The sequence below is a fragment of the Esox lucius genome, chromosome 2, assembly GCF_011004845.1.
Source record: "Esox lucius isolate fEsoLuc1 chromosome 2, fEsoLuc1.pri, whole genome shotgun sequence".
Taxonomy (NCBI): domain Eukaryota; kingdom Metazoa; phylum Chordata; class Actinopteri; order Esociformes; family Esocidae; genus Esox; species Esox lucius.
In genome coordinates, this window is record NC_047570.1 from 28,678,010 (window position 1) to 28,700,835 (window position 22,826).

General features: G+C 40.4%; 4 protein-coding genes across 6 annotated transcripts; 2 read left to right on the top strand and 2 right to left on the bottom strand.

Annotated features, from left to right (window-relative positions):
- Positions 1–3,006: 3,006 nt before the first annotated feature.
- hypk (huntingtin interacting protein K) lies at positions 3,007–5,020 on the top strand. The gene is given in 4 exon segments (NM_001303842.1): positions 3,007–3,197; positions 3,717–3,772; positions 3,867–3,918; positions 4,701–5,020. Coding segments are annotated over 4 exon segments (366 nt in total). The 5' UTR covers positions 3,007–3,035; the 3' UTR covers positions 4,797–5,020.
- Positions 5,021–5,068: 48 nt separating this feature from the next.
- mfap1 (microfibril associated protein 1) lies at positions 5,069–10,301 on the bottom strand. Its single transcript, XM_010877518.5, has 8 exons — positions 10,116–10,301; positions 9,490–9,706; positions 8,098–8,239; positions 7,531–7,724; positions 7,082–7,351; positions 6,510–6,669; positions 6,050–6,139; positions 5,069–5,646 (listed from the first exon to the last, which is right to left on the bottom strand). The coding sequence occupies exons 1-8, from the start codon at positions 10,195–10,197 to the stop codon at positions 5,467–5,469; spliced, it is 1,335 nt and encodes a 444-aa protein (XP_010875820.1). The 5' UTR covers positions 10,198–10,301; the 3' UTR covers positions 5,069–5,466.
- A 337-nt stretch (positions 10,302–10,638) lies between these two features.
- On the bottom strand, positions 10,639–12,067 carry hddc3 (HD domain containing 3). Its single transcript, XM_010877506.3, has 4 exons — positions 11,818–12,067; positions 11,645–11,700; positions 11,275–11,515; positions 10,639–10,975 (listed from the first exon to the last, which is right to left on the bottom strand). Exons 1-4 carry the CDS (start codon positions 11,951–11,953, stop codon positions 10,845–10,847), a joined length of 564 nt encoding a protein of 187 aa, XP_010875808.2. The 5' UTR covers positions 11,954–12,067; the 3' UTR covers positions 10,639–10,844.
- Positions 12,068–13,673: 1,606 nt separating this feature from the next.
- vps33b (VPS33B late endosome and lysosome associated) lies at positions 13,674–22,384 on the top strand. Of its 3 annotated transcripts, none has more exons than XM_010877487.5 (24): positions 13,674–13,773; positions 14,359–14,503; positions 15,353–15,433; positions 16,057–16,118; positions 16,218–16,267; positions 16,483–16,550; positions 16,648–16,693; positions 16,795–16,889; positions 17,092–17,196; positions 17,549–17,639; positions 17,878–17,955; positions 18,597–18,670; positions 18,764–18,850; positions 19,316–19,406; positions 19,533–19,607; positions 19,717–19,781; positions 20,022–20,076; positions 20,180–20,226; positions 20,350–20,482; positions 20,764–20,837; positions 21,042–21,143; positions 21,527–21,602; positions 21,714–21,836; positions 22,011–22,384. In XM_010877487.5, exons 2-24 carry the CDS (start codon positions 14,408–14,410, stop codon positions 22,088–22,090), a joined length of 1,854 nt encoding a protein of 617 aa, XP_010875789.3. In that variant the 5' UTR covers positions 13,674–13,773; positions 14,359–14,407; the 3' UTR covers positions 22,091–22,384. The 3 variants fall into 3 exon arrangements, with proteins under 3 accessions (XP_010875789.3, XP_010875778.3, XP_010875797.3); XM_010877476.5 differs by lacking the exon at positions 13,674–13,773 and adding an exon at positions 13,780–13,934; XM_010877495.5 differs by lacking the exon at positions 13,674–13,773 and adding an exon at positions 13,780–13,934 and having other exon boundaries at positions 21,717–21,836.
- Positions 22,385–22,826: the final 442 nt, after the last annotated feature.

Consider the following 22,826-nt stretch of genomic DNA (forward strand, 5'->3'; position numbering starts at 1 on the left):
TCTTAAGAAAGACAAAAATAGGACTGGCTGTGGAGTACCCTTTAATCCAACCTCATGCAGTCAAACTTCCACACACACATCCGGAGCTTCTTTGAATGTATCACTGCCAATCCGCAGATAATTTATCCAGTGTGTGAACAGAATTTTTGTTGTAGCTAATATGATCCCCTTGATTGACCTGCATTGGTGCACCTCCGAATAGCAAAATTCATGGAAAGGATCATGGTAGGGTTTTTGTCAATGTGTTCCAATTCATTTAAAAAGTAAATAAAAAATAATGTTGGCTAATTTAAAAGAAAAAACCTCTTCATTTGAATATCAGTTTAAAAAATATTTATAGAGAAAGAACACATTAGCATATATTTTTTTTTTGCGGTATAAAGAAAGGATTTACTTGTCTTTTGTTCTTTGTGTTCCCTTGTGTTTTTTTTTTCTTTTGTTTGAGTGCACAGTGTGTAATTGTTTCCCTTGTAACTTTTTTATTAGTCGTATTGTTCTCCCCGAGTCAGAAGTAAGGGTACTGCAGGTGTAGGATCTCCCCTAGTACTGCTCCAGCACACAATTAAGATCCCCACCAACAAACAGATTAGCCGGAGATCAAAAGGCCAGGACCTTCTTTTTTTTAAGACGGGGATTATCAATGTTTGGACCATAAATATTCAGTAGGATAATCATCCAAAAGAACCCCCCCCCCCCCCAACTCCCAATCAACTGAAGAAAAAAAATGACACCCTCTTCCTTTTAAAAGGGAGGGCAACCAGCGCAGAAGGAAGGATCTCAGATCTGGTGCCAACAATCTTACATTATAGGCCTTTAACAGACATTTAACAGGCATTTAACAGACATTTAACAAGCCTTTAACAGACATTTAACAGGCATTTATTCGATTTATTCAATTTGCATACCGCCCCAATAAATCATCTCCTCTGCATTGACACTAAGCATTCAGAGCCCCCCAAGGGCTGCGTACTCTGTCCAGCCAAGCAAACTCGGTAGTAAAAACTGCCCAAAAATGACTATACTTCCTGAGGAGACTCAAGAAATGTCTAAAAGAACTCTCACCAACGTCTACAGGTGCACCATTGAGAGCATCCTCTCAGGCTGCATTACTGCCTGGTCCGACACCTGCGGACTGCAAGGCCCTCCAGAGCGTGGTGAAGTCTGCGGAGCGCATCATCGGCTGCCATCTTCCCTCTACGCAATGCATCTACCATACACGATGCCTGAGGAAAGCACGGTACATTATCAAAGGCCACAGCCAACCAGGCTAAGGTCTTTTCACACTGCTGCCATCTTGTAGAAGCTACCAGAGCATTGGGGCACGCACTTCCAGACACACAGATTTTTCCCTCACATGAATATTACAGATGTCTTTTCAGTTGCATTCAATGTTCATTAGAACTGCTGCTAATTTTACAGTTTTATGTACACTCACCTAAAGGATTATTAGGAACACCGGCTCAATTTCTCATTAATGCAATTATCTAATCAACCAATCACATGGCAGTTGCTTCAATGCATTTAGGGGTGTGGTCCTGGTCAAGACAATCTCCTGAACTCCAAACTGAATGTCAGAATGGGAAAGAAAGGTGATTTAAGCAATTTTGAGCGTGGCATGGTTGTAGGTGCCAGACGGGCCGGTCTGAGTATTTCACAATCTGCTCAGTTACTGGGAACCATTTCTATGGTTTACAAAGAATGGTGTGAAAAGGGAAAAACATCCAGTATGCGGCAGTCCTGTGGGCAAAAATGCCTTGTTGATGCTAGAGGTCAGAGGAGAATAGGCCGACTGATTCAAGCTGATACAAGAGCAACTTTGACTGAAATAACCACTCGTTACAACCGAGGTATGCAGCAAAGCATTTGTGAAGCCACAACACGCACAACCTTGAGGCGGATGGGCTACAACAGCAGAAGACCCCACCGGGTACCACTCATCTCCACTACAAATAGGAAAAAGAGGCTACAATTTGCACAAGCTCACCAAAATTGGACAGTTGAAGACTGGAAGAATGTTGCCTGCTCTGATGAGTCTCGATTTCTGTTTAGACATTCAGATGGTAGAGTCAGAATTTGGCATAAACAGAATGAGAACATGGATCCATCATGCCTTGTTACCACTGTGCAGGCTGGTGGTGGTGGTGTAATGGTGTGGGGGATGTTTTCTTGGCACACTTTAGGCCCCTTAGTGCCAATTGGGCATCGTTTAAATGCCACGGCCTACCTGAGCATTGTTTCTGACCATCTCCATCCCTTTATGACCACCATGTACCCATCCTCTGATGGCTACTTCCAGCAGGATAATGCACCATGTCACAAAGCTCGAATCATTTCAAATTGGTTTCTTGAACATGACAATGAGTTCACTGTACTGAAATGGCCCAGTATTAGTATGGTGTTCCTAATAATCCTTTAGGTGAGTGTATATTACTGCTTTATTTATTTTTTTGCTATATTTTTGCTCTATATATTTTTCTTAATTCTTACTATGTAGATGTCATTTGCCATGAATTTCATTTTGTAAGAGGATGCTGTGTTATTCGGTGCATTTGACGAATAAACTTGAAACTTTAAATGAAAGATTATTAATGTCAATTATAAAATGTCAGTTTTTGCCGTAAAATGGAACATATGCACACACACTTTGCTCTTTGACTCACATCCACTCCACAATTTCATACTGACCACAAGTATACCAAGAGTGTCACTGTCATAAAAATACCCAATTGGGCCGGAAACTTAACCATCTGACAACATTGAATGGCAGAGACCCGAACGGTCAATCCGGGCCGAACTGCGCATGTGTTAGCCATCACTAAATCATAATCAATCCTTCGAAATACAATTGTATCTGACAAAAATATAAACGTGTCACTTTCAGGTGTTTAGTAATATTTTTTTTTAAATGACTTTGCTATCTGCTTACTCTGGTTTGCACCGGAAACGGTGTAACGTCGGTGTTTCATAATTCGTCTTCCGATAGTTACTTCAGCGGATACCTACTATCCGTTTGTTCCGGATCTACACGAGCAACCATGGCGGCAGAGGGAGATGTGGATTTGGACCTGGAAGCTGAGGAGAACTGCACTGGAAAACCGGCAGAAAAGCCTCGGAAACATGATAGCGGTGCTGCTGATTTGGAGAGGGTCACCGATTATGCGGAGGAGAAGGAAATCTCAAGCTCAGATCTTGAAACAGTAAGGCTGGACCAAACACGCGGAGCGACGATTGATGCATATTAGCTTGATTTGGCGAGGCTAGCTAGGGTTAGTCGCATGATAGCAAGTTATGCTGATTAGCTAAGCTAATAATAAGCCTAAACAGTGAACATTTTACTTGTCTACAGAAAACAATTTACCAAAAATAACGTTGTGATTAAATTGTTACCGTTTACGCGTTCCTGTAATACATTTACAAACTCTTACATTCATTTCATGGCAAAAAAAAAAAAACGGTCTGACTGAGGTAAACCGTACTGCTACCTAGTTTTTGTAAGCCAGAATGCGTTCAGATCTGCAGTTTTGAGCAGCCCTGCTCTATCGTAACGGTATTGTCCAGGACAGGATCTGTTAGCCATGAATTGTGATGCCTTCATTTACAGTCTTTTCAACGACCATTAAGCATCATATTGGTCTTTCTTTCCACCTGTTTGAAAGTCACTTATCTGGTGCCAGTCATGACTTGACTGTTTGATGAGCATGTCTGTCCCACTTCAGGCTATGTCAGTGATTGGAGACAGAAGATCAAGAGAACAAAAAGCTAAACAGGAGAGGTGAGTTGTTTTCCTAATTTTCCTTATGTTAGCAACCAAAAGCTATCAAATAGCCTGCTGATTCATGAGTGCCTGTCTTTGGTTATCTTTTCAGAGAAAAGGAGCTGGCTAAAGTCACTATAAAGAAAGAGGACGTAGAACTCATTGTAAGTGTGCCCTAGATATTTTTCTTGTCTACATGTCGCAATCTTCATCTAAAGGTCCCACTGCTTGACATTCTGAATGCTGATTGCCCCTCTTATAAACCAGGCAATTTGAATTCTGAATGCTGATTGGCTAAAAAACTTGGATGTGTTGTACCTTCAAACAGCTCCTAGCCAGGGTATATTGGCCATAAACCCCACCCCCTCTGGCCTTATTGCCTACATAACTAGGCGATTTGAATGATGATTGCTGTTGTTATTGCAGCTATAAGCTAATCTGCATTCAGGATTCATAAGAGACTGTATAACAAGGTTAAGATCCTTTTTTATGCTCTAATCGTCAGTAACCATTTTGAGTCTCGGATTTGTGATATATTGCAATGCGAGGCATCGTGCCTTTTGAGCTACTCATAGTTGTAGTTTATTGGCCATATTCCACACCCCATCTTGCCTTTAATGCTTAAATACATACCATGTGTATGACATTTATGACAGCGGATTGCTTTGGTGACAAGTTTAAGCATAAAGGCATCTCTGAGGTTGTCCCTATATTACCAATATACCACAGCTTGGTGCTCAATTCAGGCACTCTGCGATGCGTTGTGCTTACACACAGCTCGCCGTGTACCACACCCCTTAAAGTCTTCTGCATCCGTTATGCATGTAACCAAATGAGCCTTCTGGAACTTTACTGATCTGTATTTGATCGGGTGTTATTAGGAACAAGGCCTCGTCTCTCCCCGCAATAGAAAAACACACTCTTAATAACCTGTGTACATCCACAGATGGGCGAGATGGAGATTTCTAGAGGCGTGGCTGAACGCAGTCTGAGAGAACACATGGGCAACGTGGTGGAGGCTCTGATTGACCTGTCAAACTGATGGGGAGAAACTGACCCCAGAGCTGTACTTAGCAGCAACATTGGACACACTGGACTGCTTCCTACCCTGATCATTTACATTGACTTCATTCCCTGGCCTGAGTCATACATTGTCAACAGTAGTACAAGAACTATTTCATGTATATTCTTCAACAATACTTAAATTCTAGTCTTGTTTACTTTTGCAAGCACCTGGTTTTGCATAAAAATAAATATACATTGAATGAAACCAACTTTTCCCTCCATACTTAGAGATTGCAATAAAAACTAATGTATAGACAAATGCATTTTAATCACTATGCTTCACCTCCAAGTTAGAAAGATCTGTCAAATCAAAGAGGGTAAAACCAAATCAGGGTTGGATAAACAGCATAAAGTTGACATTAGAGGGGGGAAAACAAGACGCTGCACTGCTTTGAAAATTTACAAAATTACATTAAAATATGCCTGAATGTGCCCATTTAGATGATGTGTGGATGCAACCAGCACCACAACATCATGACATGACCCTAAACCTCTGAGCCCCAGGGTATTGCAGGTACAAATGGCCATAATAGATTGTTGTCCTGAGTGAAGTGTCCATGCAGTACATTTACCTACAACATTCGGAACATCTCACTTTACTGAACACACCAAGCTCTCTGAAAACAGTCTTTGGTTGAACCTAGGGTTTAGGTCTTCCTCTTCTGCACTGTGGGCCGGTCAAACACATCTCTCACTCCTGCAGCCTTCTGCTTGAAGAACTTGCTGTTCTGAGCGCTTTCCTGGGCCCAGGCAGAGTCAAACGATGTGGTGTCCTGGTCCACCAGGTGGGTGTACTTAGTCCGCCCGGAGCGACCAAAGTTCTTGACCTGGAAGGAAACAAGTTGTTAATACTCCCATCTAGTGGCCTAGCGTGGTAAAGCAATCTAAGCCCAATAGTAACATGTACTACAGCAGCATGGGTTTGAAACTAGCCCAGTGGTCTCCCCAAAAAACACCTTCCCCAACTGCAGGTGAAGTAATCAGTTTCATAAAATCAGAATAATCTTGGGGAATATCCGTCCACGCATGGGAACCCATCTTAAATATCAGCTCCAGAATCCGAATCTATATCCACTATGTATTAAGAAAATGCAGCACTTGCCAAGACACAGGCTACGTTAGGAAAAACAAGTAGGACTTGAAAAAAAAAAAAAACAACAGTAGGACTTGTGTGTATACATCGATGTACATAATATTAGACAACAGCACTTCTAACACAATCCAGCTGACCTGCATGACTTTGGGGAGGATGGTTTTGTTGAAGTGGTCCTCCAGAGTAGGGGCACTGAAGTCTCTCTTGAACACATTTTCCTCTTCATCCTGGAAACAGAGGGTGACATTTATCAATAAGACAACATTACAGACAAGCAATTTGGACAAATGAACATGTAACAAGTGGAAATACATACTATGAGATCAGGACAACATAGAAAATCAGAGTACATCAGTACATGTCATTTTAATGGAGGATGTCAGGAAAGCAGGAATGACATGCCAACATTTTCCACAGAAATGATCACTGCTTATACAAAAACATTTCTAAAACGTAGCTGTAAACAAATTTAGTTCTGCTATATTTATATGGTAACTTAACAGTTATGACAATGGCACATCAGGAACATATATGAGGTTGGTTTGTTTCCTATATGAGTGCACTATATTACATTCCCAGTGTCAACAGCCAACTCACCATGAAAAAGGCTCCTCTGTGGTAGTACTTCTGGAGGAACTTGTATTTTCCCTTTGAGGCCTTGTTTGTGATCTGTTTGCCGTTGTTACGTAGCTCAGCCCTGCGCTCCTCCTCGGTGAGGCTGTGGAACCTTTCAATTTCAGACTTCTCTTTCTCCATTCTGAAGAATAAAAAAACAATGAACAAGTCAAGTAAATTACATTGACGGCAAATGCCTGTCTCAATATATTTTCCCCCTGGTTTAAATACTAACTGCTCAAATCAATCAGAGAATCACATTTTCTAATAGGAAGATGTTGGTATTGCTGATGTTGTGCAGCAACAAAACGTTTTTAAACAACAGAAATATGGTTTTAATAATTGAAAATACATTTAGATTTCTTGTTCCTGTTCTTCTGTGTAGTATTTGCTTATCCACTGCTTTTAATGTTTACAACTCTGTTGCATAATTAAATATAACCACAGGGGTTTTTCAATAGGGCCAACAAAGGCAAAATAAAAAAAAGCGTTTGTATTTTCTTACATCTTTTGCCTAATGAACACCATCAAGGTTTATGTTTGACTGTACTCACGCTTCACGGGCCTCTCGGTCCCTCTTGATGCGCTTGAGCTCACGGACCTTCCATGCTTCGTACTCCTCTTCCTCATTCTCCCCATCTGTGTCCAGGGAGTCAAGCGCTGCCAGCGTACGGCGGTTCTCCTCAAACTCCTTCTTGGCCTCCTCCTCCACAATCTTCAGGGTGTAGCGGCGGCGCTCCTCCACCTGCTTCTTGGCCTCCGCCTCAAGCTCCCGCTGTTTGAGCTCCTCCGCCTCGCGTTCTGCCACGGTCACTCTGTCCTTCCTGAAAGATACACACACCAAGATGTACTCTTCTCGCTCTTGGTACACAAACACTACAATCAATTTCCGCTTTATTCTGGGACTGACGTGGGCAGTATTAACGTTGTGATCAAAACTGTGTTCAGTCGTGTGTCCACTCTGCTGTTATGTACAGTTTCCTTCATTGGCAGGGGTCCTTACTTGCGGATGAAGACCGGCTTTAGCCTCGGCTCGGCCTCGTCTTCACTGTCTGTGTACTCCTCGTATTCTGACTCTGACGACTCCTCTTCAGCACCCGACTTCCCCTCTTCCTCCACCTCCATGATCTCAGGCATGTCCTCATTCTTCCTCTCCTGTGCTCTCTGGCGCATCATCGCTCGCCGCCTCTCGATTTCCTACCCCCATGCAACAGGTCCATGGATTTTAGACTGAGCTCTTTTTTTTATTTTATTTTTTACATCAATCCCTATCAAACACACCTCAGACTGCAAGTGCTGATCTAAGATCATTTTGTACAATCAGGGGAGATGATCTTCGATCAGCACTCCAACTATTATGACGGGCATAAGAATGACTGCCAGTAGCCAATGAGTACTGAGAGTGTCAGACCAGAGCAAGGACATGTTATTCTTTTTTTCTTCTCACAACAGAGAAAAGCGGGGCAATGTAATGTCCTGGGGTTGCAGATACATACAATGAAAGTTTTGGAACAAGGGAATTCGTGAATGTGAAATTTTTCCTTCACAAGAAAATCCTCATGCCACTTACCTCATCATCCACCTCTTCTTCCTCCTCCTCCTCCTCTTCCTCACTGCTCTCCTCACGCTCCGGGTGCCAGGTACCCTCGTCGGAGTCTTCACTGCTCTCCACGACAACCTCGGGCTCAGCGATCTGTCTGTGTCTTGCCAACCTGAGACAGTGAGACAAACATTCACAATTATCAGTGCTCAACATTGAGTAGGGCAAATAGTTTGGCCTGGGTGAAGGTGTTGTATAGTAACCCCACATGTAAAATTATAACTAATGGACAAAGTTTCAGCCAGTTTTAAACTATCAAAAGGTCCATTGTCCCCATATTTATTCAGTATAGCCACTGAATTGCTAGCTATTAATATCTTACCAAATAATAGAATCAGGTTAAGAAATCCAGGGTCTAAATACAAATGTCTCCATGTATGCAGATGACTTAAGTTATACAGTGTAATCCCTGTGGGGCCTCATTTAGGATCTCGATAACTTTTCCAATCTCACTGGACTAAAACCAAGTGCACTATATTACATATTGGATCATGAAAAGGTACAAGCTTTAAACATCCATGTGGTCTTCCTGTCAAATTGGCTGATGACAAGTAGCAACATGTTTAACAGATCTCATCTCTAGTAATTTTGATAGGTAAAATGGCAAAGTAGACAGGGTACTGAAGCCTTGAAAAGGACTGCATTTAACTATTCATGGTAAAGTTGCCATCGCCAAATCCTGGGTGATCTCACAATTCACTCATTTATTAATGGCAATACCTACACAAAGAGAATGTTCTCATATCAATAATGTGACTAATAGTAAAATGAGAATGCCAAGAGTGGGCAAAGCTGTCATCAATGCAAAGGGTGTCTACTTCAAGTAATCCTAAATGTAAATGTATTTTGATTTGTTTCAACACTTTTGGTTACTAAATGGTTCCATATGTGTTATTTCATAGTTTTGATGTCTTCATTATTATTCTACAATCTGGAAAACAGTAATGGTGCTGGCTGTGGCGTTGTGGTCCGAGTGGTCACTGGGGGCTGGGATGCCACCGAATCGCAGCCAAATATTTTACTGTGGATTGCGGTGCTGTCCGTGATAGTTTTGAGTTTGTTTGGGTGTGTCTGTGTGAGGTAGGCGTGTGCGGGTCTAGGCGGGCATTAAAACAATAGCGTAGTTGAAACAATGCTAATATTAACGCAGATCTACACGCAAAAGCGTGTAGATTGACATCTGTGGTTTAGAGATCAAAACCCCAAATAATAATAACTAATTAAAGATGCCATCTGGGACAATTTTTTTCAACTCCCATATTGTGCTGGATATATATGGGTGTTGTTTATGAGTATAAATAATCTAGACACGAAGCAACTGGTTAACACGATGGACCAATGAGAATGATCTTTAGTCTTTACCTTTCCTCCACATCCTCAGAGACACGGTTAAGCAGACGCTTGAGACGAGGGTCTGACACCTCCTCTTCCTCCATCTCGATCTCCGGCTCAGCATCCTTTCCTTTCTTGATAAACTGGAAGTCCTCCTCCTCCTCATCAGAGGAATCCATGGGAGCATAGTCAGGACGTTTACCTGACACATAGCGCTTCACCTTCACCTTTTCCATCGAAATCTCACCTAGGAAGGAATGTACGGGAGCACAATTGTTTGTAAATTGTACAAATTTTACTCTGGTAAAATTTTGTTTAGTCGTGTATTGAAACATGAATTGGGATGTCATCACAACACCCATGTATCCAGCTGGCACACAATAACCTAACGTGATCAATAATATCAGACACACTCCTTGAGGCCAGCAGACGTTGCACGTTGTAAACATGTCCCTGAATTGGGACGGGGGTCAACGCGTGCGATTTTAGAAAAACAAGGAATTATATGATATTTATGGTGGTCTCCGAGGACAACCTCTGAGGTTTGGAAACTCTGCCCTAGAAAGCTACATAACCATATGAAATGTGCTAGCTAGCGTACGGTATCTTTAGGATAACTCGTTAGCTTAGCAAACGTTCAGTAGATGAAAACTAACCTTTCTCATTTCGAATCGGCACAGCACCAGCCGTTGACTGGATTGGCGGTTGCTTCATGTTGAGGGCGTCCCGTCCAGACATGACTGCCCGATAAACAATATCAATATACTAAGTATAATTAAATAAACGTCTAGCAACAATAAACAAGTAGTTCCTCTTCTCGCCCACTAACAATCAATAGACGGATCCGGAAATAGATTCGCTCCGTTCGGAAAATGAATGGTTACAAAGGTTCCTATGTTGCTTCCACTAATAAAACAATATTCGTATTACGACTCGAAACGTGAAACAGTTTAAATATAAAAATATATGTTGATATTGGGTATATTCGGATTAAGTATTGGTCCATACAAAATAGTGCAAATAGTTATACTGAAACAAACGAATGCTGCGATTGCAACCCTAAACAGCCATATACTGTAATGTGTAGCTAAACAGATGACACATTAACACCGTATATTAATAAATAAAAGTATATTTTGTCAGTGTATGAATAAATGTAGTTACAAGTTCGGCAATCAATCATTTTTATCACAAAGGCATAGCACTGGTTTATTTATTACAGCCAGAAAACTCAAGATTACATTATCATTTGACATTTCTGCAAAGAAGTGTACTAAAAATAAAAAAATGTATCCACCACAAATATACATGGAAGTACACAGGGCTTTCCCAAGGGAGAGTAGAGTATATTGCTCTTTTGTATCACTGTGAAATGCAGACAGGGGTCAAAGCTCAACCCCCCTCTGTTTGAAGAGCTCCTCGAGTTTCCCCTCCAGTGCTGGATTGGTCCCCCTCAGTCCTCTTACCACCTGGGCAGCCCACACAAAGTACTCTTGGACACGCTCTGTGGTCCAACCTGGCAATCACAACAAGAAATATTAGGTACTATAAATCGGTTTTTGACATTTTCACTAGTGTAATTTAAGTGGTAATATGACTATAATAGCAATATGGTATCTCAGCTGTTTGCTGTATTTTGCACTGTTTTGTTTATTTTGGCTATAAGTACACCCTCGTGCCTAATTCCTTAAACGTATTGTCTTGGACTAGCCTTGATCTGTGTCTAGCCTTACTCGTAAAGTAGAAATATTAAGGATCAGAGAAAACGGGAATGGGACATCAAGGCATACTGACAAAGACAAATAGGACGATCACCTGTGGGCGTGCATCTGTTGAGGTCCCTCAGGTTGTACAGTTTGTCAGCCAGTTTGACCAATTTGGCCTGATGGCTGCAGTGAGGCGCATGCTCCACCTGCTGACGTTTCCTTTCCAGCTTGGACAACGTTTTGTTGTCAGTCACTTCCTGCACGATCCGTGCAACCGTTTGCCCAAAGACAGCCTCCAACTCTCCTATGCTGGTATCAGTGTCCTCCACTGTGTCATGTAGTAAAGCAGCCTAAAACAGTTGGAAATATAAGTGAAAATTGTACAATTAGCGTACTAAATGATCTTGGGTCCTTACGGTCTAAATTGTTTGGAGCTCGTGTTTTGAATGTAGTTTTTAATTCATCTTAAATTCACTAACTTGCAAAACTTCAATGTCTGTGATTCCACCTTCATGGCTAAGGATCCTTGCCACTCCTGTAACATTGTAAAATGCAAATATTAATTTCAGATATTAATGCAGTGAAGTATGAGTCAAGTTATTGCTGAGGAAGAATCTAGCTTCGGTTGAATTGTTGTCACGGCGCCCTGTACCGATTGGGTGGTTGATATATGGTGTTTGTTCAGCGTCTTTGCGTCGTTGATTGCGGTGCTTTTCAGCGGCGAAATTGACAGTGTCCAACAGGATTACCGATTCTGAACTCATGCTGTAGAAGTAATTACACACCATACAAAGCAGTTAACGTTTCTCAGTATACAGCTGAGATTCCCAAACTAGCCCTTCGGCACCGCACACTTAATCGAAGTGCCCTCCAGTGTCACGTGCTGATGACGAAATTGCTGGTGGTTTCAATAAACACAAACACTTTTTTTTCCATATCGTGACACTCGCCACTTAAATGGTGGGATTGGGGTCAGACGTGAAAAAGACTGCATGTGTTATGATCCTGATAGGATTTCACATTAATGATATATATTTTTTTTATTGTACCACAAGCGATGTAGACTACACCCTGACCTTGTTACTATATATGGTGTTAGACATTCTCTCTCAATTTCTGTACACACCACATCATTTTATTTTAACTTTGAATTTGATACAGGGCACAAGAAAATAGATGGCAAAGTCATGATTTATGGTCTTTAATGTAAAGATGTGCTAGCTCAAATGCCTTTGCTGCAACATGTACATTGTTATGTACCTACATAATTCATTTTCTGTTGCTGCAGTTATATGGCTTAACAGCATGTTTCATTAGCAGAGCTTCAGTTCATGGAAACGCTTCAACCAGACCAACTGTATACACACCTATGTAGCCTTTAGCCTACATAATTGGCCCTATGGTATTACATGACTAAACCAAACCAGTAAATTTACAAAAAGCTGTCCTAGAGCCAACTGAACTCCATCTGAAATAGATGGGGGGCCAATAATTAAAACTTTGGTTTCATCAGTGTTTAACTGAAGAAAATTATTGGACATCCAGTTTGTAAAGTTTTCCTGGCAATTATACAGACCACAAAACTTGCTCAAGTCATTTAGCTTAACCGACAATTACAACTGTATATCATCTGCATAACAATGAAAATAAATTTCACGTTGACGAATTATACTACCTAATGGAAGCATATACAGAGAAAAAAGGATAGGCCCCAGGATGGAATCCTGCAGAACAGCACATATATGACAGGCACAGAGGAAGACATACAATTGTTAATGGACAGATATGACTTGAACCATCCTAGTGCAATCCCTGAGACCCCAACTCAATTTCTAAGTCTGTCAATTAAAATGTTGTGGTCTATAGTGCCGAAAGCTACACTAAGATCCAGTAAGAACAAGACTGAACACTCTTCACAGTTTCAGTACTGTATTTCTGAAGGAAGCCTGACTGGAATTTCTAAAAAATTAAATTGCGTTCCACCACGTGTAAAAGTTGCTTTGCTAGAATCTTTTCTAAGATATTGGATAAGAAGGCCAGATGGAAATTGCCCTTTAGTTATTAAAAACAGAGGTGTCAAGATTAGTTTTTTTTAAATTTAAGTTTATAATGGAAAGTAGTTCAGGGCCTTCTATTCCAATAATTTATTGAAGCAGTCTAGGTTGTATAATGTCTAAAGGGCAAAAGGAGGGTTTTAAATGAGATGTGATATCTAAAAGGTCTTCTACAACAATGGGAGTAAAATAGTTAAATGGGTTCAGACAGGGGTAAGGAACTTCAATACGGGGCAGAGGTTTATCATAGACCTAATAGTAGCAATTTCCTGATTAAAAAATAACTTTTCAGTCTGCAGCAGTTGAGGCCATGGCCCTGACTGGTGCTGGATTAACAACACGGTCAATAGTTCTAAATAAGAACTTTGGGTTATGACAGTTTGCTGCAATTAGGCCAGATAAATACCTAGCCTTCACACCCTTAATTGTTGTCAGATTCTGTTCTCTTCAACTCCAGCTGGATTCCATCACGTCACATGGTGCCCTCGGTTTTCGTGTCCGTAGTGAAACAAATATTTGCGAAGTCCCATCCGCATATCCGGAAGCAACCCAAGGTAGTGTACCTATCTATCTAGATCGGTGTAGATAGTATTGATAGCTAGAACATTTCATTTCTTTGAATTGTGTCTATGTCTGGTATATTCGTTTTAATTACTGTTATCGTCCATAGTTGCCACATACAGTTATTAATGTTCTGACAACTATAAGCTTTAAGGTAAACCCGCTGTTAGTAGCAATATGGTAAACCAGCTGTAACCAAATGCTAGCAAGCTACCTATGTGGGTGTGTTCTTGCGTATAGCTTGTTATTCTTATGATAACATAGTTAAAATTTTATATGCATTTCGGTATTTCTCCCCCAAATATATTTACACTTTGTAAATTGCATGTATCTGTATTTGTTGCAGAATTTTGTTTACTGAAACGTAATGGTAAAGCAGCTACACGTTTCTCTCCTGATACTGTCATGTTATACACGTTTCTCTCCTGATACTGTCATGTTATACACGTTTCTCTTACTGAATATATAAAGGTTGAGGATGTCAATTTTCACGTGCAGTATTTATATGCAGACATTTCGTCGTCATGATAAAGCTAACCCTCCAACACTCAGCAACACAGCTGTATTGTATTTTTCAGGAAGGTGATTGGTTGGGCAGGTGTGCTGCTCTGTTCCACCTTTGACCTTATGGCTCACAGTGTCAGGAGAGATGCCCCTGAGCTCCCAGACTTCTCTCTACTCAAGAGGCTGGCCAGAGACCAGCTTATCTACCTACTGGAACAGGTAAAGTGCATTCTACTAAATTGAAATTGAACTGCTATGGCTGGTATTTACTAGCTTGATCCGGTTCATATGCATTGCTCAGAGCACAGCTACAATGCTTACATGCAAAAGACATCGCTATTCTGTCTGGACAATCCCAAAAAAGTAATGTGATGCTCAGCTGCATTTGCAGTTGCACACATAAACAGGGAGAACCAGGGCAGTGGAAGTGGAAAGCCCCATTCAGATAGCGCAGTTGCAGACAGAAACACAGCAAGGTCCCCTTGTTTGATGTTCTTTTATCAGAGAGATTAAAGGAAACCTGGTTAACACCAACATTTCATAACTATCCCAATCTGACAAAGTGTTTTTTTTTAAACTAGGCTTTTCGCTCATAGAGATGGTTAGAGAACTGAGAGAAAGCATGGACATCACGATTGAAGGCATCCAACATTTTATGTAGTCAACTGGGTGAGACTTCCCATTGTCTTGGTTTTGTCATGGGATCACAACTTCAACCGGATCATCAGCCAATCAATTATACTGAAATGTACTATTTTAACATACATGTGGCATCCCATGCTGGAAAATATTTGTCAACAGTCCTTTGTCCATAGAACCAATCTACGCATTCACTTTCTGAATACCACAAATCTTGGCCCTTTTTTGTCTGTGTTTCGTATTGATTAACCATAGCTCTGGACCAAAATTTTGATTCTTTACACTTAATCTGTTTATGGAGAACTGTACATTTGTGTTTTTATAATATATTTCTCTTCTGTTAGTTTTTCTAAATTCTTCCTCTGGGGATTGATTTGGTTAACTGGTATTTATCATCATTATTATGTATTTTTCCTGTCCTCATTCCAGCTGCCGGGGAAGAAGGACCTGTTCATTGAGGCAGATTTAATGAGCCCCCTGGACCGCATTGCTAATGTCACAACACTAAAGGTTGGTCTCATTGTTCTTTGTATACCATGTTATGTCAGTCCTGTTTTATATCAGCTCCCCAGGTCAGTTTTCAATGAGGTTCAATCAACTATTACCGGATGCTCTGATGTCCCTTCAGGTACTTGTATTGGGCATTAGAATATTATTTAGCATCTACCATTAATAAGCATATTACACTCATATGTATCTATAATACTCAGTACTTCAGATTTAATGTCATACTCCCCATCCTACTCTTTAAAAAATCGCTGCTTGTTTACATTGTTAGGAATATTACTGCTATGTAGTTGTAGTGTCCTATGCCACCATTCATAAGCTTATTATACTCATGTATCTATAATGTTCAATACTTCTACTAATTGCTGCTTGTTTACAGTACTCTTTCTTTTTAAACTGCTGCTAGTGTACAGTGTTAGTGTACAGTAAATTGTTGCTTTATTTTATTATATTTGTTTTTGTCTGGCTATACTTTTGCTTATATATTATTCTTAACACTCACTATGTAGTTGTATGATGCCATGTCACAAGAATTTCATTGTGCAGGATGATGCTGTGTTGTTCGGTACATTTGACAAATAAACCTTGAAACTTTAACTAACATCTGTGCCACTTTGTCATTGTAGGAACATGAAGTGGACAAGCTTTACAAAGTGGAACACAAATCCATAGTCAGCACCTCAGATCAGTAAGCAGCCGATCCAGTTTTTGGTCTTATACATCTGATTCAGTTTTCTTTTCTAGGAAAAACAATAAAACTGCAATTACAGCGTGTCTTCTCCTACAGGCTTTGCTTCCTGATCCGTCCAAGAATACAAACTGTCAAGTGGATATGTGGTAAGTAAAATCATAGCACCCTTATATGATATACCTTTATATAATTTATGTTGTATTCCATTAAAGTGTAATTGTGGTGACACCAGTGTAGTGAAAGATGAAGTTGGTGTTCCCCTCCTGAGATTTTGTGCGGACAGATGCCTACGATTGGTTAGACAATTAACTACATTGCTGCTATACTCAAAAAATAAATTTGGTTTCCTGTCTATTTCCAGATGTGGTCAATGCAGACAAGGCAGTTGGAAAATTCAGAAGATATAAGGTCATATTTTGCCCTCAGAAGGTGGGTTATTATTTATGTTATTTACTTTCTGTAGACCCAGTTCAAAATTCTACTCTATTTCTTATTCTTCTCTTCCTTTCCTTGTCTCCCTCTCCAGTTTTATGCATGTGAGACCCTTTTGGAGGAGCAGGGAATCATTGGTGGTAGGTGGCTTTCAAATTGCGTATTCATATTTCAGTATTTCAAAAAGGCTCTGGTGTTATAATGTTAACCAACACTTTTTTTTCTCCACTCTCGTATAAAGATGTGACCACTGACGAGTGGTCATTCTACCTCTTGCCACTTGACGATGACATCATCAGCTTAGAGCTTCCAGAATTCTTTAGAGACAACTTCCTGGTAATGATAAACTAATTAAGTACAGTGCTGATGGTAGCTGTAGTTTCAATGGCAATTGATATGTTGAGGAACTGTATAACATACTATAACATGGTAACCGAATGGATTAAGAACGCTCTGAAACAAGATTGAAATGACGAGGAAAACATAACCGCCAGGGGTCTAACCCTAAAGCTAACATTCATGACCTGTGTTTCCGCAGGAGGGGGACCAGCGCTGGGTGAGAACAGCAGGAAGTGCGTTGCATCTGCTCCACTCCCTCTACGGGCCTTTCTCTAAGGTGTACGGGATTGGACGATGCTCCAAGGTGAAACGTGCACAAAACACCAACACATTGAATATACAGTTCCACAGTATAGCATGTCAACATTCAGCTTCTTTACATAATGGAATATAATCTGGGTTTCTGGTTCTAGACCAGGACTCTCTGTTCCTGTAGACCTCCCACCTGCTAGATTTTATTATTAGATTTTATAACCTTAATCAAGTTAAGTACAGCTGGGGTTAAAGCAGACGCCTATAGTGTTTTGTCTCTTTTGTTTCGATTGGCCTGTATTGTTGTTGAATGCAAACCCATCAAGACAGCAGCATCAGTACCGATTAAGGTTAGATCAATACAGTGTTTGTTAAGAGCGTGTCATGTCTCTTGTCTGGTTCAGATGGCTTATGAATCTTGGAGAGAGCAAGTGAAAGAGGGTGAACAGAGAGTTCGTCAAGCAGATATTGGAAATGTGTTTCTCATTGACAGAGGTAGATTATCCTTGAATTGAACAATTCAGTTTTACCACCTGTTTTATTCGTTGTATCACTCTAGTTGTGCCTTTTGTTGGATTTGTGGCTTTCGTTTTTGGACATTTAAAATATGTTATTTGGATAATGCTCGTATCATGAGTTGTCATGGACTGAAGTATGAGTATGAGTGGACAATAAGGTGTAGTGGTCAGTTAACTGTTAAGTTCATTCTAAGGCCTCCTCTCATTCTTTGCAGATGTAGACCTCGTGACACCTCTGTGCTCCCAAGTTGTCTATGAAGGACTTGTGGATGATATCTTTAGGATTAAATGTGGTAAGCAAAAGTTTAACATGGTCTTTATCTTTTCAATATTATGTCCAAATTTTTTCGACTTCACATGAATAGAATTCATAGAACAAGCTTGAAACCTCTGCTCCTGGAAATTGACCCCATAAAGAGGTCAGTGGAATGGGAATGCTCGGGCGAAGACCTCCTCACTGCATATGACAGCCTGGTGAACTCGTGTACGCTCACAATAGATGGGAAGGTAGATTTTAACGAGGTCACTGGAATGCAGAGAGGACACTTTGTCGGCGCACTGTCAAACGTTGGATCTTACATAGTGTCCCCCATCCAGCCGAAGAGCTACATAGCCTACACCGTAGCCTGTCGCAGTAACGAAAGTGGCTATTGTTTTCTTTAACAGGCCTTAGCTATATTGTACATGTATTTTGCCTAGAGCTGTGACTCCACTGAGAATAGTCATAGGTCAACGTTCCAAATCTTTTTACTCAGTAAATGACCAGGGCTGACGGGGTAGCAGTGGTTAACCAGTGACTGAAAGATTGAATCCTCAACCCCTGATGTTGTTCTGTTGCTGAGCAAGGCAGTTGACCCCTAATTGCTCCCAGGTCATTTCTGAAAATGAAAGAAATAAACATTATGACCCATCGTTTATTACATTTTTTTTAAAGGATGTGTGGAATTTGGTCCGGATGTCACCTCGTCGGACAAGAGTATGAAAGTGATGCTAAACTCTCAAGACAAGGTTGGCTTTTTAGAAGAATAACACTGATTCATTGATTTCATGTCACATGTCTAAAGACATCAGTCTTACTTGAAAGTGTCATTTGTTTCTCAGGTTTTCAACGAGATCAGGAACGAGCATTTCTCTCAAGTGTTTGGCTTCCTAAGTCAAAAGGCTCGAAATCTCCAGACTGCTTATGATGTAAGTGTTTCATATGTACACTTCTCTGTTCCATATGTTTGTGTAACTTTTCTGTAAGGTACTGCGAGCTGAACAGGGAAACGTTGGTTGAGACTGACATTATTTGGAAATATAAATACTATGACTGCACAAGGACGTTTAAAAGCAGCTTAATTGTGTTGGATTGTTCTGGGCATACACCAACATCCGAATGGTGTGGGCATATTGCGGTCTTCAACATGCTAGTAGATCGCCATTTAACCCAATCATCATTACCTACATCACTGATTGGAGTATGACATTATACTCTATGACATTCTTTAAACAGTTTGTATGGGAGTTTGATTTGCCCCCCCCCCCATGTATGTTTTGGCTACAAGTACAAGTTGGATAAGTCAACCACAATTAAGTTTGAATTAAATGAATGTGAGTTAATTAAACTGAGTTAATGTTTAGAGGTGACCTGTGTCTCTTTTGTCTTTGCAGAAGCGTAGTGGGATGGACATAAAACAGATGAAGACGTTTGTGTCAGAGGAGCTGAAAGGGTTGAAGAAGGAACACCGGCTCCTCAGTCTGCGTGAGTTGTCTCAACATTCCCAAATTAGATTATGTTGAGGTAAATATTTGTGTTCTCACTTGATGAATGAGAAATATCATAATGGATAACAACCATCGCCTCGTAAAAATAATTGTTTCTATTTAGACATTGGTGCCAGTGAGTCAATGATGAAGAAGAAAACAAAACAGGATTTCCAAGAGATGTTGAAGACAGAGCACTGTAAGATTACATAGGCTATACTGTACTATGAGGTATAATGTTTTTTCTCCCATATTAATCCTATTTCTTACATTGCATAGAAGCTCATACTTATTTCTGCACCTGACAGCCTTACTGGAGGGTTTTGAAATTCGTGAATGCATTTCCTTCATAGAGGAGCACATCAATAGACAGGTGATACTGTTTTCTGGTTTTACACAGTGATTGTTATATGCATGCCAGTAACCATGGTGCCATTGTTCTAGTAGCATCTTGATTGCAGGTTGTATGAAGGAGTCAACATGTCACATAAATGTTCTCTTCAACCACATTAAATTGCGAACCTTGATGCAAGTGACCACACACAAGGAAGCCTTGTCTGACAGTTCTGTGCTTGAATAATGCTGTTATTTTGATACAATTCACTTTCTGTAGGCTTCTATGGTGGAGAGTATGAGGCTCCTTTGTCTACTGTCTCTCACGGAAAATGGTGGGTTTTCAAAGATGTTTTTTAGCTAAACAAAGAATTATGTTGGATCTTGTAATTTAATTTTGTTTGTTCTTTTAATTTAGCTGTTTCTTTTTTCCCTTAGGCCTCCTTCCCAAAGATTATCGGTCATTGAAAGCTCAGTATCTACAGGTTGGTAGTGGTATCATGGGGTATATACTGAAATAGTTGATGTGTTTTAACTAACACTGGTTGGGTGCCTTGGGTCAAAACTGACATATGTTTTACAGTTATCTGTCTTATTTTATCTGCCAGAGTTATGGTGTGGACCACCTCCTGACATTCTCCAACCTGAAACAACTAGGGCTGCTGGTAGAGCAGCAGCCTGGAGAGACACTAACCGTCATGGAGAGCAGAGTGGGGAAACTGGTCAATGACAAAACGGCAGGTTAGATAAGGGCCCAATACCATTAATATATAACTATGTTTTCCTTCTTGTTTCTTTTCCTACTTTACCAGCAATATTGGATGCGGTGTTCAAATTGGTTCCTCTGTAGCAGAAGTTGCAGAATTCTATGTGGATTTTTACAATGATGTTATTGATTTTAGTTTTGATTTCATTAGACTATAAAATATGCTCCAAAGGCATACTGTACCTTCCAGTTTTGACAACGGCAGTATGCTCAGCAAAATATCAGCACTTGAACCTTTCAACATGCTTTATTTTAGGAAAGCTCACTGACGCATTCTCCTCCCTGGCCAAGAAGAGCAATTTCCGTGCCTTGAGCAGGAGGCTCAATCTAGTAAGCAGGATTTTAACTCACAACCTTCTAAAACATGCCTTCATTATACATTAAGGGGAGGATTTCTTGATCGTAGACTAAAATGCTCGTTAATCAGAGACTAGGAGGGCAAAAGCACCTGTAATCTGCCTTGTTAAACTACTCCATAAAGAAACAGTATTGGGTTGAAACCCGATGCCCTAACTGTATCAATACAATGTTAAGGTGCCAAAGTCGGATGAAGAATATGACCTCCGTGTCCCTCGGGACATGGCCTATATCTTCAGCGGGGCCTACATTCCTTTGAGCTGTAAACTTATTGAACAGGTAGGTAAATGCCAACGAGAATGTTGCCTACAGATGTTCTTTAGCATAGGCCCGTAGGTTTCCGGTTTTCTGCCTTGCAACTATGGCAGAGGTGTGTTAGAATTAGTGATGATGGAAAGCATTGTCAAAGATCAATGCGGAATTAGATTAGATTCAGCTTTATTGTCATTGAACAGTACAAGTACATTACAACGAAATGCAGTTAGCATCTAATCAGAAGTGCAAGTATTTAAAAGTATTAATATATTACAAGTGGAATGTGTAGATGTGCAAATGGCAATACTAAATGTGCAATTAGGGCAAATAGAGGAGGGCAGAAAGTTATGAATAAAGGTATATTCATGCAATTCCACACACACACGTACTGTTCCGTATATATACAGGTACTGGAGCGTGACGGCTGGACAGGGCTGGAGGAGGTCACCCGTATGATCAACGGGCATGAGTTTGCTGTCACAGGTGAGACGTGGCCCTGACATTGACATGGTTAGCATGGTTTAAAAAAATCACCAAATTGGACAGTCCATAGAGTAAAGGTGACCACGCCGAACAATTCTCTGCCGCCATCAGCAGGTAGTAACGGATCAGACCCAAGGGGGAGGAGCGATGCCCAGCGTATCATCCTGGTCATGTTCCTGGGTGGCTGCACCTACTCAGAGATCTCGGCCCTGCGTTTCCTGGGCAAGGAGAAAGGTAGAGAAGGCTCTATATGGAGATGAGACAGATGCTGCCTGTTGACATGTTTTTTAATTTAGCATCCCTGGCTTTTTTTCATCAAACTTCATCAAACTACAGCATGTTTGCTTTAGGTAAAAAAAAGTATTAATATATCCCATTCATAATATGTTCTCTCCCTGGTCTTTATAGGTTATAAATTTGTTGTGGTGACCACGGCAATCACAAATAGTGCCAGAGTTCTGGAGTCTATGTTGGACAACCATGCATGAGTCCTGGAGTCTCTCTTATTTGTGCCAGTGAGAATCCTGCTTGTGGTCAAAGACATTTTAGGAACACTTACAGATTTTGGACAATTTCAACCAAGAAGAATGACTACAAGCTACATGTTTATATTCAGTGTTGATTTTGAAGCAGACACTAATAAGGCTGATTGTAATTGGTCCTTCTTACTGGAAAACATGAATGGATTGATGTTGAACAATATTCCATTATAGTGCTATTCCTGAATATGATGTGCTGAAGAATGTGGTTTTCTGTACAAAATAAATATAATTTTGATTTTATATTGTGTGATATATTAGAAATAAGTTGAATGGTCAGAATCCTGAATGCTGATTGGTTGATATTTGTGGTATATTTAAGCATATATGTCAAAGAGCAGTGTGTTATTTGGCTAATAAACAACTGCTAAGAAATGTTCTTAGGCATATTGCATTACGGAGTGCCTGGACACAGCGTGTACCCATTGTATATATCACAGCTAAGTGCTTTGTCCAGGCACTCCATGCATTGTGATTAAGAACATCTCTTAGCCATAGTACATTGGCTATATACCACACCCCCATTGTGGTTATTGTTTAATTTGAATTTTATGCAGGTGAAATAAACATTTCTGTACACTGTAATTTGAATATTAATTAATTGCTGTCACTATAAAGGCTTAAAACAGTTTTGTACTATATTCACAGATTGTAGTACAATACTGATGTACAGATGATACCACGG